Source organism: Podarcis filfolensis, assembly GCF_964270895.1.
Source record: "Podarcis filfolensis genome assembly, chromosome: 4".
Lineage (NCBI taxonomy): Eukaryota > Metazoa > Chordata > Lepidosauria > Squamata > Lacertidae > Podarcis > Podarcis filfolensis.
In genome coordinates, this window is record NC_139607.1 from 84562692 (window position 1) to 84576523 (window position 13832).

At 41.4% G+C, this 13832-nt stretch overlaps 1 protein-coding gene across 1 annotated transcript in view; it reads right to left on the reverse strand.

Moving 5' to 3' along the window:
- Window positions 1–13832, reverse strand: part of DYNC2H1 (dynein cytoplasmic 2 heavy chain 1) — a 144528-nt gene that overhangs the window by 7983 nt on the left and 122713 nt on the right. Inside the window, exons 86-87 of the mRNA XM_083608904.1 lie at window positions 5765–5874; window positions 3278–3359 (exon numbers count right to left, since the gene is read on the reverse strand). Of these exons, the coding sequence (XP_083465030.1) occupies window positions 3278–3359; window positions 5765–5874 (192 nt within the window). The remainder of the gene's footprint in view (window positions 1–3277; window positions 3360–5764; window positions 5875–13832) is intronic.

Below are 13832 nucleotides of genomic sequence, written 5' to 3' on the forward strand. Positions count from 1 at the left end.
TGTTCTGAAAAGAAACCCCTTCCCACCCAAATCAGCAGTAAACCTCCAAACCCAGCCACAACAAGGCTCCATCGGTAACAGTGAAATCTCAAGAAACTGCTTCTTAGTATTCATTCTTCTTAATATTCATTTATGAGACAGGGAGCCACTGTGTCCCAATCCTCTCACTTCTTTCTGTCTTTCATATTTCATGAGTCTTACGCACCTACAGCTCCTGGGAGAGCTGAAAACCAGCTATTTGCATGTGAACTTTTCCTCCTCTTGGTTTATTTAGTATCTTTTTGCTTATGTTGGGTTTAAACATCCACCTCATAATCCCTTATACGGCATGTCTTTTCCTATCTCTGTTGGGAATTGTTTTGGGCAGATAAGTCTGCATAATTTTAACCACTAATCATTCTATTTTCAGTATTTGTGCTTCCATCCATAAGAACTATTTTTTACTCTGTCAACCATTTTGAGTAAATAAATACATTTAAATGTAATACAGTGGTACCTCGGGTTACAGACGCTTCAGGTTACAGACTCCGCTAACCCAGAAATAGTACCTCGGGTTAAGAATTTTGCTTCAGGATGAGAACAGAAATCATGCTCCAGCGGCACAGCAGCAGTGGGAGTCCCCATTAGCTAAAGTGGTACCTCAGGTTAAGAACAGTTTCAGGTTAAGAACGGACCTCCAGAACAAATTAAGTTCTTAACCTGAGGTACCAGGTTGTTCTTCTAATTCCCTGTGCAGGCAAGGTAATATAGACATTTATTGGCCATTGCTATATTCCCCTGACTTATCTCACTGCAAAACCTCATTGCTTTGTGGGGGGGTCCTTGTTGGATCCCCAGGCAAATTTTGTGCCACTAGTCCTTGTATGAGGACTGGTGCCATCCAGGACAAATAATGCAGCAGTTTCGCCTTGACTGCTGGGAGTTGGGAACATGGAATGGCAGGGAAGAGGCTATTTCTTCCTGCTGTCTCCCTTGACTGATTGTATGCACAGGCAGGTGGACAGAGGACAGAAATGAGGGAGAAAGAAAGAGCTCACCCCTTTTCTTTCCTCCTACGATTCAAAGGAAGGAATGATTTGCAGCACTAATAGAAAAATAAAATACTGTTGTGCCTTAAGTAGCAATGCAGCCTTCATTATCATTATTAGATAAATTTGCCCACACATATCAAGCTTCACTTTATTTCAAACAAATGTGTAAGCTGGCAGATTGCAAAGAATCTCTGATTTTCAGGGTTCAAGTTCTCCACTGTAGGAACGGAATGATCATTAATGCGATCACAACTCAACTGGAAAGCCACCAGGAAGGCACAGCCATGCTTCTCTTTAGTTTATACAGAGCCAAGTGTCTGTATGGTTTTAATATTTGTGTGTATAAGCAGCACATGTGATGTTTGCAAAACTTGAAGACATAACTTGGGATATATTTTCTCTAACGTCTTTATATTCTGTTTTAACTGAATTCATGCTACTGCTAAAATGTCATTGGGAACACCTCTTTATTTTTCATTTCCCAGTGATTTAAAATGATCACAAGAGGCATGTGATGTGTCAGGGTAGAGTCTCTGTCCAAGTAATTCTAAATGTCATTAAAAAGATATAATAATGTACAAACTGACTCTGAATCAAGAATTCCTCATAGCCTTAATAGGAAGGAATTGTTACCCTAATCATGCCTTGAGGTTATCTGGTGAATTAATTATCCATTTCAGGATTGGAAATCCCTCTGCACCAAGCTGTAAACTTGGTTCAGGTACCTGACTAAAGAGCACCTGCACTTCAAATTGTCTTTCAGAAAGGATCCCAAAATTGTTAGGTGACCTTTACAGATACAACTGAAAACCGTATCAGAAGTCTGAATGTCTGAAAAATGCATCTGTAATTGTTGACAGTCCACTCCCAGATTTATGATCTGCAAGTCCTAGCCTTCATTAAGCCACAACAAATGCCTTTGCTCCTGTCAACTGGTCTTTTTCTTAATCAGTTCATTTTTAATCTAAACATGCTCTTGTTATGCATGTCATGCTGTTGCCCACAACCCCTCCCTGAGGAGTCTGCCAGTCCTTGAAGTGCTATTTCTGCCTCAAGGTGATGACTTCTGCTAGGCTTCTATTGGCGCCAGGACTAACAGTTGCTGAAGTGACAAGCTTTGTTTAGTCGTTTAGCCGTGTCTTTGTGACCCCATGGACCAGAGCACGCCAGGCACTCCTGTCTTCCACTGCCTCCAGCAGTTTGGTCAAACTCATGCTGGTAGCTTCGAGAACACTGCCCAACTATCTCGTCCTCTGTCGTCTCCTTCTCCTTGTGTCCTCCATCTTTCCCAACATCAGGGTCTTTTCCAGGGAGTTTTCTCTTCTCATGAGGTGGCCAAAGTATTGGAGCCTCAGCTTCACGATCTGTCCTTCCAGTCAGCACTCAGGGCTGATTTCCTTAAGAATTGAGAGGTTTGATCTTCTTGCAGTCCGTGGGACTCTCAAGAGTCTCCTCCAACACCACAATTTAAAAGCATCAATTCTTTGGCGATCAGCCTTCTTTATGGTCCAGCTCTCACTTCCATACATCACTACTGGGAAAACCATAGCTTTAACTATACGGACCTTTGTTGGCAAGGTAGTGACAAGTGACAAGCTTACCTTTCTGCAATACTCACATGTTACAGCCAGCAGTGATCAGTGGAGTGGCACAGGCAGGGCAGCATTGCACACCTGGCTTCCCAATATTGAGCACTGCAGCTGCTAACCAAGAAGGGTGCGGTGTGGGAAGCTCAGTGTGGTGCAACCAATCAGATGTTCCTACTATTGCATTCACACCACATTGAGCTCCCTGTGCCACATCGCTCCGCTTTTACTAAGCAGCAGTGATACTCAGTGTTGGGAATACAGAGGTGCAACACCATCAAGCTGGCTACTGCTGCCTATAGAAAGCACCATTTACCAGAGAACCACTTTAAGAGGAAAGTATCTTAAAGGAACGGAATTTGGTTTGTGTGCTACAGCAGTGGATTCTAGTAACGTTTTTGTGACCCCCATACTCAGCTTTTAGAATAATTTCTTCTGGAGACCTGCATGTTTGTCTTCCAGAAGTGGTGAAAAATGTTATTGGCTTTTGGTTCCCATAGAAAATAAGAGAGTGTCTAGGGTAATTAGGTAACCCACCACATGTTTGGGGACTGGGTAGGCTATAATTTCAATAGAACAAATGAAAGGACATTTCAATGGGCTTTCATAGAATTTCATGGAAGCTTCAGTGAATGAGAAAAACATGAACATGCAGAATACCTGAACTTGGAGCTTTGCTGCTCGTATCTGACCTTTCCAAGATGCTGTAAATTTTAGGCTGTCTACTGAACAGCCCATCACCCTAGAAGAGAGAAATAAGATGAAAACCTAAATAATGTATTTCACAAGACCATAAGAAACTTAAAATAACAGATTCATCTGCTGAGTAAGGGAGTTGGATTTTTTTTTATTAAAAAAAGGAGCAAGAGAAAATACAGCATTCTGTAAAAGAAAATATTTCTGGCAATGAAAAATAAGATAGAAGTATTTTTTTCAAACAATATTGTTTCAATTTGAATAAGAATTTAAGAGCCTAAAAAAACTACATAGTAATTTCTGAAGAAGCAAAATCTCTTATTTCCTGGACTATGAATTCCTAATTTACATACCTACCGGTATGTTTAAGATAACATTTTCTGCACAAAAACATGTTCTGTCTCCACAAAACATTCCCCCGAGAACTGTCTTCATGTTCTGGCTCTGAAGAGTAGAAATGCTGGGACTTAACCAGAAACCGCTGGCAGAAAATGTGGAAACCTGGCCTACACACTAATGGAGCTGCTGCTGCCAGGCAAGGGAATTCCAACCACAGGCACAAAAGGACATACATGTTTCTGTTTTAACTAATTACTGATAACCATTGCCTTGATAGGCAAGGGAATGCTCTCAGCGCTGCACTGTCTGAACAATCCTACAATTTTTTTTGTTGGCTGCATCCCAATATATCATATGAGCTTTGGCTCCTTTAGTATAGTCTGTCTTTGCTTCTTGTGTTTCAGCTCTTCTCGTGCCGGTGATGCTCTACTGCAGTGGTTTTCAACCAGTATGCCGTGGCACCTAGGGTGCCTTGAATGATGGTCGGAGGCAGCACTGGCCTCTGTCCCTCTTTCCTTCCCTCCCTCCTCTGATGCCCTCTCATGTCTCTGCCTCTCAAAGGCTTGCACGGCTGTTTGTTGCAGCAGCCCTGGCTACAAGCTCCCCAGGTGAATGGTGCCTCTGGGGCTGGCCAGGGGGTACTTCCCAGGCCCCTGTGGGGCAGTGTGAGGAGGCACCTCTCTTTGGGGTAAGGGGGGCAGCTCAGAGACCGGGACGGCAGCTGCAGCTGCCCAGAGGACTCCTAAGGAGAGGGGAGGGGAGAGGAGGCTGAGAGAACACTCCACAAGGGAGGGTGTTTGAAATAGGGTGTGAGGCTGCCAGCTCTGCAGACAAGGGGTGACATAACTGGGCTTCTGAGCCCCACTGGGGTGCTGCAGGAAGAATGTAACTGGTCAAGGGAACCGTGGACTCAGAAAGGTTGAAAACCTCTGCTCTACCAGATCAAACCAAACAACTATTTGGCCCAGCATCCTGTTTTTCACAGTGGTCAACCACTGTGCAAAGTCTTGCTCTCCCCAGTACTTTTCCTCTTTAAAATATTCTCTCCCAAAGTGCCTTTTTTTTTAAGGGCACTTGTTGCCTGCGGATGAGTGTCCACATATAGCTAGTACTTAAGAACTAAGCATTATTTAAAGATTCTTATAGGATGAGTGCAACATAGTTAGTACGTAAGAACTAAGAGTTCTTAAAAGTTTATTTACACTTACAGATGAATAGATTTCACTGAAATGAATGGAATTTACTTTCAAGTAAGCCTGGCTAGCTTTGCTGTCCCCACTACGCCGTTGGAACACTCATTTTTCAGGGCTTCTGCTTGAGTAACATCCACTTATTTCAGTTCATCTGGTTGAGTCAGGATAAGGAAGTTATCCCAGCATACTTATGGCTGTGTTGGGAACTGGCCAATAGAGCTGGAGATTTGCTGGATCCTAATTTGCTCATCCAGGCGGGTTTTGAATTTGGGTTGCTCCCTAAAATATCACAGAAGCTGCCGCCAGAAAGAAGTCCTTATTATTGGAGAGAAAGTTGTACTGCGGGGCTGCACAACATCAGGCCAAGGATGCCAAATGCAGACCTCTAGCAATGTATTGTGGTCCAATGGATGCTTGATATCCCTCCTCCATTCCTTCCCCTGCTTTTACAATGCCAGGAGAGCAAGGTTTCTCAACTTATCTTTCATGTCATGAGGCTTGGTGGCTAACAAGTTATGCATGATTGCTATATTGGTTTTTCACCCATTTATTTAATTTAGGAAGTTTATATCCTGTTTTGTTTTGTTTTATACATTTTTAGAAACACTACTCAGGGTGGCCCACATTAATTTTTAACGCAAAATGTTTAATATCTTTAACATATATCTAAAAGAGAGTCCATAAAAGAAGATAAAAACCACAGGTTTCTAATGCAATTAACTGCAAGTCTCTCTAAATAGAAAAAGGTCATAACAAGAGGGCAGGAGAGAGAGAAAGGGGACCAACTGGGCTCCATACAGAAGAGAATGTTTTTGATTGCTACCGTTTAGTATTTTCCTGGAAAGAAAGGCAAACAGGAGGCAATAAAAGGAAAGCAAAGGTGTTAAGAGATTCATAAAATGGCAACCAATTCACTTACCTTGCAGTCTCTTGTCGTAAGGCATTGAGAAATGTGTCAGGGTGGAAGAGTTCTGAGAGGTCGAGGGTATCTGAGAGCAAGATCTGCTTTTCTGCTTTACTCACCCAATTCTACAAAGGTAACAATATTGCACATTAATTGGGGGAAAATACCTAGTTTACTGTTGTAAATGGTCTTGAATCTTGAACACATTCGCCCACCAATCCTCTATACGTTATATGCTTATAGGTCCCACTGACATCAATGCATATAACCAAGCCCAGGACTGTAGTTTTGGATGCAAATGATAAATGCACTTTGAACTTGATTTTAGTGTGATTGAGGGGCAAGAAAGATGAAGTTGATGCACAACATGACTAGGGTTTTTTTAACTCATATGGCAGCTTCCAGCTCAGGGAGCAAAAAATTCATCTTCAGTGAGAATGGGGGTGACTTGTTATTCTAAAAATAAAAACAAAAAAATAAAAATAATTTCCCATGCTGGAAAATGTCAGGAGGTAAGTGAATGCTATGGGAAGTCACCCCTTTTACATCAGACTGCAAAAGAAAAGAGACTTAACTTGGATTGTGTTTTCCATTCAAGCAAACATAGTCTCCATATAAAATGCTATTAATCCCCTAAATTGGATCGTTCAATTTATTTATTTTGACATTTATATTTAATCTTTCTATGATAAAATCAAATTCAAGGCAGCTTAAAATGAATATATAAATCACACAAAATTAAAGTGATTGTGAGAACTGTGGACTGCATCTGCTAGGAAAAGAATCTTCCATTTTCTGTTCTCAGAAAGAATCTGCTTATCCTGGTATGTTGGTGAATCCTCAAGTGAAAATTTGGTGTTTGAGAGAGGAGCTTACAATGTAACAGAGTGGTCTGGGAAACTAAAAGGTCCTGATATGTGACAGTTGTCTAAACAAAAGGAAATTGTGAAGTCTCATTTCTACTGTTGTTGTTGTTTAGTCGTTTAGTCGTGTCCGACTCTTCGTGACCCCATGGACCAGAGCTCGCCAGGCACTTCTGTCCTCCACTGCCTCCCGCAGTTTGATCAAACTCATGCTGGTAGCTTCAAGAACACCATCCAACCATCTCATCCTCTGTCGTCCCCTTCTCCTTGTGCCCTCCATCTTTCCCAACATCAGGGTCTTTTCCAGGGAGTCTTCTCTTCTCATGAGGTGGCCAAAGTATTGGAGCCTCAGCTTCACGATCTGTCCTTCCAGTGAGCACTCAGGGCTGATTTCCTTAAGAATGGAGAGGTTTGATCTTCTTGCAGTCCATGGGACTCTCAAGAGTCTCCTCCAGCACCATAATTCAAAAGCATCAATTCTTCGGCGATCAGCCTTCTTTATGGTCCAGCTCTCACTTCCATACATCACTACTGGGAAAACCATAGCTTTAACTATACGGACCTTTGTTGGCAAGGTGATGTCTCTACTTTTTAAGATGCTGTCTAGGTTTGTCATTGCTTTTCTCCCAAGAAGCAGGCGTCTTTTAATTTCGTGACTGCTGTCACCATCTGCAGTGATCATGGAGCCCAAGAAAGTAAAATCTCTCACTGCCTCCATTTCTTCCCCTTCTATTTGCCAGGAGGTGATGGGACCAGTGGCCATGATCTTCGTTTTTTTGATGTTGAGCTTCAGACCATATTTTGCGCTCTCCTCTTTCACCCTCAATAAAAGGTTCTTTAATTCCTCCTCACTTTCTGCCATCAAGGTTGTGTCATCTAAGGTTCTAAGGTTGTTGATATTTCTTCCGGCAATCTTAATTCCGGTTTGGGTTTCTACTAAAGGGGTGTTACTAATGTCCTAGGGGCAGATTTATGAGTGGGAGAACCCTGAACTAATAATGTTTGATGTCATTCGTCTTCTTGTGGAGAGAAACACAGGAACATTGAGCCTGCATCCTTCTAATAGCTATCCTGGATTATTACTTTTAATGAAGTTAAGCTTTTTAGCTCTAAAATGGCTTATTTGTTCCTGATCTTCTTCAGAGAAGACAGACTGTAGGACTTATGGAATGATAGAGTGGACTCAGTATGTCATATCTATAAGGTAAAATGAAGTATAAAAATCTTCTAGTATTATCTGGAAATGATTGTTTCCACGTTGAAACAAAAAAATAGTTTTATGAAAAGAAGAACAGTCTTGTTTGATGAATGGGACTTATGGGATACAAGCTGTGAACTGGCCCACAAATTCAAATTGGCTGCCTAGGCTTGTCTGTTTTCCCTGTATGTATCCCTTCTTAGTACACAATATGTCACAAAGAACATTAATCTCTTCTCAAATGAATACGCCACTGTATATAACAATATCTACTATGATTCTGAGTAAGCCTTATAGTTACCATACATAAATTAATTCACAAATTACACTGAATTTTATACACAGCTAATCATAATACATATGCGTCACTAAACATTATAGAAACATAGTACCCCACATAAATTTTGCATGTGAAGTGAAAGTTGGTGAATTATGGCAACAATGGTCACAATATATTATGAAATAAAATAGCTGAAGTGCCACATAGCTTTCATAAATACGTATCATTATCACACTCACATATCCTGTAACAGACATTTTCCTTCAGCTCAGCACAATGCGCTGGACAATAAGAGGCCCATTAGTTATAATTTTTGGATTTTGAAGTGCAATATTTATCATAAAGTGAAATCCACATATGCCGTGCATCAGAATAAAGAGACCATGAAATTCTCAGTCATAAAAAGAAATCTCACAACCAACCAAAATGCAACTAATTCATTTTCTGAAATCTATCCTTATCCAAAATATATTGGATGGGTTTAGAAGTTCAGCGAACAACTGACAGAGAACACGTCAGTGTCCTCTGACCTCATTTTTTTTTTGTTCCTTTTTCTTCCAGGACAATATGGATGAGATGCTCATGCATCCCACTGTTTCGCTGAACAGAGCCCTCCATGCTATAGTCATATATCACATGCACTTAAAGGAAGAGGACCAAGACTGGGGCTCCTCTTTATACTCTCATATGGATTTCTTCTTCCTTTACGCTTTGCACTCTTTCATAAAAAACAGCCCTCAAGTCTCACTGTGGTTTCTATGCTGAGCAATGCATGTTCTGATCAGCAAAGAAGCACAGAATTCCCTGATGCAGGTAGATGTGCTGCCCATGGCATGCAGCCCCTTGCATTGAAGTGTCTCCTCTTCTCATCTAATCACAGCTGGAACATCTTAGGCTAGTGCCATCAGGATATCCTTCTCAATGGCTCACTAGTTGGCTCTGGTCACCTCCATCCTTTGTAGGAGCTGCCTGATTCATGTGACCAAGTGTGGGGAGCTAGCTAGCTTCATATTAAAAATATATCCATTTTTCAAAAAATGTTGCTAGTTTTATAGCACTGAGTCATTGTTGAAAAAGCCACTGAAACAATAATATCACTAAATAAATTGTAATTTGCTTTTCTGTCAGGGTCAAAATATGTTGCTGTGGTCTTTCTCTCAGACACAGCCATTTAATCAGGTGACCTTTAAATGTGTCACAACACAGATTATGAATGTTCATCCCTTACAATTAAGAGTGATTTGATTTTGTTCCCCTTTTCTGTATTCATTAGTTGTACACTGGGCATCTCTGCATGCTCCTTTCAATGATTTAACAACAGTTCCTTTTATAGCATGGCCATAATTGCAATTCCCCATTAGAAAAACAGCATTTTGTAAATTGTTCAGTATCTAAGTGGTCATGGGAATCATTTTGTAATTTGTTTTTAATAAATTCATTTTAGCAGCGCCTTCAAAAACATTTAATTCAGTTCCTCAAGAAAGTTATGGGCAAGCAGTTATATTCAATAAAATTATAAGAGACTGCAATGTTTGACAATCACATGAAGTCTGAAGTAATCACTCCTAATTTGGTGTTTAATAAAATCTGTTAGCTTGGCTGGGAGATTGATATTTAAATACACAAACTTTTTAACATCACTATATTTTAGTTTAATGCCGGAATTTTTCTTTTTAAAATATATACTTATTAGACAGTTAAATTCAATGCAGAATTCATTGTGAACTTCCCATTTTCGATTGCATTGAAATGGCCGAGAGATTATATAAAAAAGCTACAGCAAAGGTGTTGAAATTTCCAGTTGAATTATTCCACAGTGCTTTTGTAAATGTCAGAAAATCCACACAGATAGTGCCTGGCCAAGAGGGCAACCAATCAGATGGGAACGGCACATCACATTGGTCCACACATGCGATTTAAGTATTCACATGCATAGTGCTGCGGGATATTGTTACAGAAAAGAACTCCAGTGTTACTAGAACTAAAGGAAAATGAGGGATTAGAACTGACCTCAAGTGTAAAGGTAAAGGTAAAGGGACCCCTGACCATTAGGTCCAGTCGTGACCGACTCTTGGGTTGCGGCGCTCATCTCACTTTACTGGCCAAGGGAGCCGGCGTACAGCTTCCGGGTCATGTGGCCAGCATGACTAAGCCGCTTCTGGCGAACCAGAGCAGCGCACGGAAATGCCGTTTACCTTCCCGCCAGAGCGGTACCTATTTATCTACTTCCACTTTGACGTGCTTTCAAACTGCTAGGTGGGCAGGAGCTGGGACCGAGCAACGGGAGCTCACCCCGTCGCGGGGATTTGAACCGCCGACCTTCTGATTGGCAAGTCCTAGGCTCTCTGGTTTAACCCACAGAGCCACCCGCGTCCCTGACCTCAAGTGAGGCAGCAGCTTTTGGAATTAATACATATCCTAGTCCTGGTTCTGGACATAATAAACTAGCCTGTCCTCTCCTGCTAGTATATAGATTTAGCTACGGCTTAAGCACATACAGAACACACATGGTGTTGTGACAGGAATCTTCTCCATTCTCTTCATGACATAGCTGTACTGCACTAGGGTGCTGGAGGCAAGGTGCAAAGGCAAAACATTTGTAGCATTGTCAGAGAGAGTGTTTCCATAGAATTGCTGGTGGAAACTATGATTTAGTTCTAAAATGCAGGAATTTGTAAGGTACATTGTAAGGTCCTCCTTTTCCAGCTTGAGATTGGTGCTTGCCTTCCTGGACTGGGGGGGGGGGGCACTGCATGCTATAGATCTTCTTCCCTTGAGGGGAAAATGCTTCTTTCCATTCCAGTTTTGGAATTCTGGGGAACTGCCCAAAAATTCTGAGTCAGCTTTTTGTGGCTCCTTCTATTACATCATTGTCTTGGCTGTAGAGCAGAGAAGGGGCAGGGTTGGCATTAGGCTACAGCAGCTGCTGTATTAGAGTCTGGATATTGTTAAGATTCCTGCTCCGTGATTGCAGTCATGAGATTGTTGTCTATCACATGACGGTGTATGTTTTCATTCCACAGAGTGGGAAGTGACGGAGACAGGATGTTTGTGTTACTGTGTTCCGTGAAGTGGGACTATTGTCCTTTGTTTGTTTGTTTGTTTTTGCTGTCTGATGCTAGAGAGAGAGGGAGCCATGTTGCAGCACTCTGTGTATGCTTTATATGTAAATAAAGGTAGATTAGCCAAAATGCTGAGTTGCTGAGGTGTGTCACGCGAACAGCGAAGACTCTGCAGATCCCTGAGTGTGCCGATGTCTGTTGGCATCGGTCGCTGTGATGTTCGGGCAGAAGAAAGCTTATGAAGCTCCCGAACAATTGACCAGGAGGGAGAGAACATGCCAGTCGGGCATGTGTTTCTGCCAGGGTCCTACTCGAGTGTAGGACAAACTCCTGACAGATATTAAGTAAGCTACAGTTTCCTATCCCTGTCCCCACCCGAGTAAGTGTCTCTAACTAGGAAGAGGGAAGGATGTACAATTCCGGACTTAAGAAAAAGAAAACTATAGTCAGAATGTAGGAGGGATCACAGAAGCTTTGTGCCCAAGAGGTGGGGATAATCTGGGTACCCAGGAAGCCTCTCCTCTGCCCCCCTCTCCCAGTTGCCCTGTGGAATCAGAAGATTAAATCAGTGTTCAACAAGGAAGAGGTGCTATTCCCAGAAGCAGAGACTGCACTCTAAATGCCAGAGACAGAACACTGTAAATAATTCCCTTGGCGATGCAAATTTGGCTAAAATAACTACCAGAAACTAGCACACACAAAACATTATTGTCACAAAGCTTCCTCAAGGTTTAATAAGGTTTCATGCCTGTGGAGTGGCCTAATGTATCTAATAATCCTTAGCAATATGACAGGCTGAGATGTTAATTTGCTAGTGCATTCTTCATCTCATTACGTGTTCCCAAGGGTAAAGTCATTTTATATGAAAGAATGAAATTAAAACACTCTTTATTATAGAACTTCCTAATGCAATATGCATCACCTACAGACAATTCAAGGGAGCCTATTAAGGAAATGAATTTTGGAGCTGGCAATAATAACCTTTTGACTACAATATCTGTCATGGGATGTGCTAAGGTTGGATCTTCACAGAAGTTCCGAGAACCACCGTCAAGGTATTTTGTAGTACCAAAGGGAATGCTTGCATACAAATTCACCTCAGCTTCTGAATGAGTCAGATTCTTCAGTAAGAATGAAAAATGTTATCTGACTTTCAAAAACCACAACTAGAGTTTTGCGCATTTACTCCAATGTGCACTTTCATTTGTCTAAATAAAAGCTAAAATGTTTCTTCATATTTGTTAGTTTTCTTGGGAAACTATCCACTAAGTATTTAGAATACCCTAGACATGAGTTACTTTTTCAAATTAAATTACCTTTAAATGATTTTTTCCTGCCTCAAGCAACCAGAACACAACCCCACACGCTGGTGTCCTAGTGCCCACTGAAAAATGGTCACCTGCCAAATCATATTCTTCTTATCCTTATAACATCATGCCAGCTTTTGAAGTAGAGTAAGCCATATGAACTTAGTGGAGAGAGAAAAGCCACCTCTTTGTGTTCTGCTTGTGCTACCATGGTGAAATATAGGAATCAGAGTAACTCCCAAGCCTAGTGACAGCACACCACCAGCAAACCATCAACTCCTGAGAGGGAGAGCATAGCTCATAGGACAGGGCATGGGACTATATCATTCTGGCTTTGTGTAGTGTAAACTTAAATCACAGAACATTACAGGACTCCAGGCAAAAACACCCAACACAACCCCAACACCTTTCCTGAAACTATGGATGCAAGGACAATATATCCATGTAAAAGCTTGGAAACCTTTAGTCACAGGGGTTCATACTACTTCAAGACCAGATTACAGTGGTACCTCTGGTTGCGGATGGGATCCGTTCTGGAGGTCCAGTCGAATCCTGAGGTTTCCACAATCTGAGGACCACTTCTGCACATGCACATGCAGAGAAACCCAGTCAAATACTTCTGGGTTTGCTGCTTTTGCATCCTGAAGTTTACGTAACCAGAGGTTTATGTAACCGGAGGTACTACTGTACTGCAACGTGTTCTATGTGAGGCTTCGCTTGTGCTTGATCTGGAAGCTGCAATTAGTGTAGAATACTGCAGCACGGTTGCTGGCAGGAGTGAGATCCTGTCAATGTCTGTGTTCAGAGACCTGCACTGGTTGCCAATTTGCTACCAGGTGTTATTATTAGTATATAAAGCCCTGAACGACTTGCAACCCGTCCACCTCGACTTGATGATTTGCGGAACTGACACTGTTACAGATGCCCAATAATACTTGTTCCACATTTCAAAGAAATAGATCTTTTGGTGTGGCAGCACCTACAGTTTGGAACTTCCTGCCTATTGACATCAGGCAGGGACCTGCTTTTTTGGCACACGCTCAATTTTTTTATGTTCTACAGATGTGTAGATCATATATTTTAATCTGGGTGTTTTTTTAAAAAAACTTATCACTGATTTTAATTATTATTTGAGTGTTTTAAACACCCAACTGTTGTTAACAGTTTGTATTGATAATTTTATTGTTCTATTCTTTTTGTAAACCACTTTGAGGTTTTTTACAATCAAGTGTTATATGAATTTAATGACATGTTGTTGTTTTTTAAAAAAGCAAGTGAAGCGGGAATTTATGCTACAAGGTATAAACTCTACAAGTCTATGATTCTAGTCAGTTCTATGAAATAGGTTCCACATCTTCCGCTCCCCCCCCTTG